The sequence below is a fragment of the Poecilia formosa genome, unplaced genomic scaffold (assembly GCF_000485575.1).
Source record: "Poecilia formosa unplaced genomic scaffold, Poecilia_formosa-5.1.2 Scaffold351, whole genome shotgun sequence".
Taxonomy (NCBI): domain Eukaryota; kingdom Metazoa; phylum Chordata; class Actinopteri; order Cyprinodontiformes; family Poeciliidae; genus Poecilia; species Poecilia formosa.
In genome coordinates this window covers 183,008-189,194 of record NW_006800290.1, presented here as the reverse complement: position 1 = coordinate 189,194, position 6,187 = coordinate 183,008, and the positions used below count along the sequence as shown (strand labels likewise).

The window sequence follows — 6,187 nt, the reverse complement described above, 5'->3', positions numbered from 1 at the left end:
GGGTAGCTATGGGTTGATACCGGTTGCTATGGGTTGATACCGGTTGCTATGCGTTGATACCGGTTGCTATGGGTTGATACCGGTTGCTATGGGTTGATACCGGTTGCTATGCGTTGATACCGGTTGCTATGCGTTGATACCGGTTGCTATGCGTTGATACCGGTTGCTATGCGTTGATACTGGTTGCTATGGTTACTCCTGGCTGCTGCAGAATGATGTCTCAGCTGCGGCGTTTCCCCTGCAGGTGTTCTCGTGCCGGCTGGGCAGCGAGCAGGAGACGGCGCTGTCCATCATCGACCCGGTCAATGTGCAGCTAGAGCTGTGCGGCAGCCCCACCTACCCTAGCAGCTCGGGGCTCCTGGACGCTTTCAACGTGGAGGACATCCCGCCGCTGCTGGAGGTCGGGCCGCCCCTGCTTCCTGTTTGGTCGGACTTCGGTTTAACGCTGAAGGCGGATTCTAAGATGTTCGGCTGACCTTTGACCTGATTAATCTGCAGATCCAGTTTCCTGCTCTGGACATCCGTCTCTCGTACAACGACATCCAGCTCTTCCTGTCCATCGCCAAGTCCATCTCTGCCGCCCAGGCTCCGCCTTCTCAGGCTGATCCATCCAATGGAGCGCCGCCACGCAAAGATGGCGCCCAGGAGAAGACGCAAAGCCTCATCGGTATGAGAGACCGGTTTCCTCTGAACCCAAACCTAAATGTTTCAGAGCTTATTTCCACTTTATAATTAATTATATATTATTGTTTTTATGTCATTTGCCGGTAGAGCTGGGCAATAAAAATAAAATATCCAATTTTTTATTCTAAATTAAATTTAAAAAGAATTCTACCTTTCTCTTCTGAAAAATACTGTTTTAGATAGTTTTGCAAAATTACTCGTCTCTCTTGCGTTCAACACAGTTCCCTTAGCACCTCTTTTTCAGTTTTCAAGAGTTTACTATAAAGATTATTTGTGAATTTAATCATATGTGTTGTTTGTTGTGCCATAATTGGTCTTCCATAGTTTTCCATTGCTGTCTTTGAAAAGAAAAAAATCAGGCCTCTAAATTTTTTGACTAAATATGATTAAATGCACAAAAAATGCAGTAAATATTCTGTGTTTCCTGTATTTTTGCAGATTTAAGCATTTTTAAACTTTTCTTTATGTGTCTATTTTTTCTTATTCATGGCAGGATCTGTCCACCATATATTTTACCCTCACTCTTTGAAAACTTTAAAAGATGGCTATTAGTGACAGAACCAGCAGCTTTCAGCAGAGTTCACTCAGGCACAGAAAACCCCGTAGACAGCAATGAGCTTAGAAACTGTTATTCTTGTTCAAAAGTTTCAGAAATCCAAAATGGCTAAAATAAATGTTTTGGTTTGTGTATTTAATGCATTTTTCTGTTTGTAGAAACCAAGCTGAGCCACTTACAAAACCTTGGCTTCAGAAGAGAGGACTGCAAAAAAGCCCTGAGCAGCTGCAAAGGTGAGTTTGAGCTTTTTCATGTTTAGTTAGAGAAGAGATGCTCTGCAGCGACAGACTGGTGATCAAATTTCTGTTATTAATCATGAATTCTGACTTTTTTCTCAGAAATCTGTCTTTAATACTTCAAATTCATTTGTTTTTGTCCCACTCAGGCCAGCTGAACCAGGCGGCCACCTGGCTGTGGGAGAACTCGGAGAACGTGGCGGGGCTTCCCCGAGGCCGGGCCGACTCCGGCAGCCACGCCTGGCCTCTGTCCGGCGTGGAGGTGAAGGCCGAGAGCGTCTGCATCTGCTTCATCGACGACTGCCTGGACTGTGACATCCCGCTGGCTGAGCTCACCTTCTCCAGTGAGCCTCACTCACTCACCCTCTCTCTGTCTCATCGTTTAATCATGACCTCTGACCTCAGCTGAGCCGAATGAGGCCTGCAGAGCTTCACATGTTCTTCTGGGTTCTTTTGTGACCCAGATTCATGATTTACAAAGGAGAAAATCACGTTTTCATGTAGCAACAAGTTGGTTTGGATAGTTTCTGATTATAAATCATCATTTGAAAATTGTAATATTTACTGAAGTTATCTTCAGTAAAGAGTTTGATCAGAGACATTTTAGTGAGAGAAACAGAATAAACCTGTAAGTGTGAAAAAGTTCCCACAGTGAGATTTGACTGTAAAACCAGAGATTTTTGTGTTGACTACATTTAAACAAACACACAGTTGTTTACTGTAAGATTTCAGAAACACAACATTAACCTTCTTTTAATGGGTTAAATATAACGGCAGATTAGTTTTTGATGAATGTTCAATTAGCCCGAAGGATAAAACGATACATAATTTGAAATCTGTAACTTACAACTAAACTAGAAGTTGTTCATGCAGTGAGAACATGATGCTTTAAGTCAGTGGGACTTAAAGCATCAAACTCATGCTTTAGTTTTGTTAATACATGTTAAGCTTGACGGTTTGATGTGGAAACACTGACGGTGAAATTGCCGCCTGCTGTGCTTTTATTGCAGGACTAAATGTGCTGCAGCGCATTGGCTCCACCCAGGAAGGAAACGCCAGCTTCACGCTGTCCGGAGACTACTACAACCGAGAGCTGTCAGGTAAATCAGCTGCATAAAACGCATGGAAAGATGCACCAGGCTCCAGCACTGTCCAGGTCAAGTATTCAAGTGAAAATGAAAATAAATACGTTTCCTAAAGTTTTAGAAGCTAGTGTTTTTACATTGAAAAATATAATTAAAAACTTCTTAAACACGTTACAAGGATTGATGATTTTCTGGATCCTCAAGTTGAGATTTTTTATTTATTTACAATTTTTTACTTTAAAAATGTTCTGTAACTATACATCGTGGTATTCTTTATGTCAGCCGTGTTATACAGCGACAAGCTTTCTATCCATCAAATTGTCATTCAGATTTTGAACAAATGTTTAAAATGTTGCATAAGAAAAATTGCTAATGAGGCCAACAAGGTTACACACTGTTCATCTCCGTGCCAACAGCTGTGTTTTCTCCTGGCATTTTTTAATGCACATTTTGAAGTATCGCATTAGAAAAGGTAAAGAAAACAGCTAAATTCAAAATAACTGCATCAATTTGGCACAAATATTTCTACGCTCTCTTGAGGCGGTTTTTATCTTTTCTGAAAGAGTTAATACGCTAAAGAAGGAGATGGAAACACTTTAGCCGAATAAGTTCTGACGTAGCAAACATTCCAGAGGAGAGAACGCTCTCCATCTTTTCTCCATGTTAGCTTGAGATCTCTACTTCCTGTTTATTACAGCCATAAGGAGCATCAACATCTGACAAAATCACACTGTTACCTGGTTGATTCGCTTCAAACCAGTAGATGGAAACTGCTGGTTTGCATTGATTCACCTCCACTGGAAACTACTTCCAGCAGAAGTAGTTTCCATCTACTTCAAACTAGTTTCTTTTTCTTTTGCAACACTTTGAAAGCTCACTAAAAAGTTGGATGGAAACATGGCTAATTATGCGATCAGTTCATGTTTTTCTTTTTTATTTCGGGCGCTTTACTAGGTTCGGAAAAAAATGTCAGCTCCAAATTTGCCGTGTGGAATTGAGAATTGAGAATTCAGCAGTGGAGGAACACTTTGCATTGATTCATCTCTAAGCCGATGTGTTTAATTTCCAACGAGGCCGCAGCTTAGATGGCCTCCTCAAGCAGAAGCAGGATTGTTGCCACAGCTGTGGTCCAACCGTGAAAAGCAACGGAGGAACTTCCTGAACGCTGTGTGGCCCGACGGGCTGGAACCGTCCAGAACGAGTCCAGACAGCACCGACCTTTCTCCCGGTGTTTGGACCAGAACTGGGCTCCAGATGGAGGTTCAGCATTTCTGCTTGTGTTCCAGGCTGGGAGCCGTTCATCGAGCCCTGGCCCTGCGTCCTGTCATGGCAGCATCAGGCTGCGGGCCGACTCCACCCTCCACGCCTGAAGATCGGCGTTCGAGCAAAGCAGAGGCTGGACGTCAACATCACCTCGGTTCTGCTGGGTGAGTCTGAACAGAGACATTTTTTAAAAGGTTTAATTGGCTCTAGTGACCTTTATTTGATAGTTAATTGGTAGGAAACAGGGTAATGATAGAAGGGGAAGACATGCGGTAAAGGTCGCCAGACCGGGAATTGAACCTGCGACAGCTGCGTCGAGGACTAAGGCCTCCATACGTGGGTTGTGCTGAACCTCTGTGCCACCGCAGCACACTCATGAACAGAGACGAGGGTTTCCCCCAGAAAACTTGCTAAGCCCGGTGGTCGGGGTGCTGAGGCGTTCCACCGGCGGTCCACCGTGTTTTTGTATTATAAGATATTAAGTTGACAGGAAATATAAAAGTATTACTTTTACATTTCCTGATTTAATTCAATTTGATTCAATGCTGCTAATGTGGCTTTAGTAGCTCTTCCATTTTGTGTCTGTTGAGTTTTTAATAAGTGTCACAGAAACTATTCTGGTTGGTCGAGTTTATGGGACGAGTCTAAGTAGACGACGCATTTGATATGATTTGATGCATCGTGTAACCAGAAAAATAATACTAAAAATAATAATAAAGTAATATCAGCGTGATGCGTGACTCTGAGGAGAGCGCTAAAGCTCCTCACCGGGCTGAACCTGCATGATGAGGTTAGCGCTGCTCGTTATCCACAAACGCTCCGGCCAACCGGGACCACAGACATGAACTTTACAGGGAAGACAGACACAGAGCCACACGCTGGGCAGCGTGTTGAGATGTGCGGTCCGCGCTGAGGTAAAGCAGCGGCAGCGCGAGGCAAAGCGCAGAGGCGCCAGCTGTGATTGGTCCGCGCTGTCGGGTTTAAATGCATAAACTATAAACCTATCATTTAGGAATAAATCTGCCCTGCTAGTGAAATGCTCAGAGCAACAGAGACGCTTGCAGCCCAGCTTTAAAAAAAAAAAAAAAAAGATTTTTTTTTTCTTTTAAATTTTCCTAGAAACGTAAACAAGCAACGCTTAGCCTGGCGGCGGGGCTAGCAAAGCATGGTGGGCCGCCAGGCTTATAATACACTGGGGGAAACCCTGGAGACATTTCTAACAATTATTTTAGCTACCGATTAATTGATCATTCTGACAATTAATCAATTATTCTGGTGATTAATCGTATAAAGAAAATGATATGATTTTTTTGTTTAAGCCTTTTTTATGCAATTTTAGAAATAAATAATTAAAATATTAAATCAAATATTAAATTTCCTTTTTAAATAAGAGCATTTTGCTGCCTTCCTGTAGTGACCCATTGATCATTTGCAGCTCCCTCTAGCATCAACATGTGGCCTTTCTGCTGGACTGAACATCTGTACACAGTGTAGGGCTGATCTGCTGATTATTTACTGGATTAACTGATTAATAATTGGTAGAAAAGCTGCTCAATACGACATTTTTACAGAATTCAAACCAGGTGAAGCTAAACTATGAAACTGTTTTGGGTATTAATACTTACAGATGAATATGGGTTTCTTTATCTTAAATGCAAAATGTTTACATATATATTGTACAGTTTTGGTTAAATTGCTGCTCTGTGTGCTTTTCTTTTAACAGATTGTGTTTTTTTGAGTCTGTGTTGACAATTATTGAAATAATCGATTCAACACAATTAATGTGATTAATCGTTTCAGCCCTAAACTCCTCTTCCTCTTCCTCTACCCGTCCAGACCAGTACAAAACCACCAAGACTTCCTGGATGGCTGACTACTGTAAGGCAGAAGAGCAGGCTCCTCCATCTCCGCCCCCCCACTGGTTGGGGTCCTCGGTCGACCCGCCCGGCTTTGGACAGAGTAAGCTCCCGTCACACACAAAACTACAGTTTCATCAATTAAAAAAACGCACTTCCTCACTGGAACCGCAGAACAGAAACAAGCTTGGAACGAGAAACGTTGTTCTACAGTTTTATTGCAGTATTTTCAGGACTATTGGTGGCTCCAGATGATGTGGCAGAAAAACTATTTAAGTTTAAGTTTGAGTCTCAAACATCTTGATGTAGCTGAATAAAATGCAGCAGAGAAAGAAGGACAGGGCTAACGGAGCGCTAACCCTTTCCTCTGTTTCCTCTTTGTCTCTCTGTTTCCTCTTTGTCTCTCTGTTTCCTCTTTGTCTCTCTGTTTCCTCTTTGTCTCTCTGTTTCCTTTGTCTCTCTGTTTCCTCTTTGTCTCTCTGTTTCCTCTTTGTCTCTCTGTTTCCT

General features: G+C 42.5%; 1 protein-coding gene across 1 annotated transcript in view; it reads left to right on the top strand.

Moving 5' to 3' along the window:
• vps13d (vacuolar protein sorting 13 homolog D) overlaps positions 1-6,187 on the top strand; it is a 52,821-nt gene that overhangs the window by 22,630 nt on the left and 24,004 nt on the right. Inside the window, 7 exon segments of the mRNA XM_007574408.2 lie at positions 245-400; positions 499-667; positions 1,399-1,473; positions 1,626-1,820; positions 2,487-2,576; positions 3,848-3,988; positions 5,661-5,783. Coding sequence (XP_007574470.1) covers positions 245-400; positions 499-667; positions 1,399-1,473; positions 1,626-1,820; positions 2,487-2,576; positions 3,848-3,988; positions 5,661-5,783 — 949 coding nt within the window.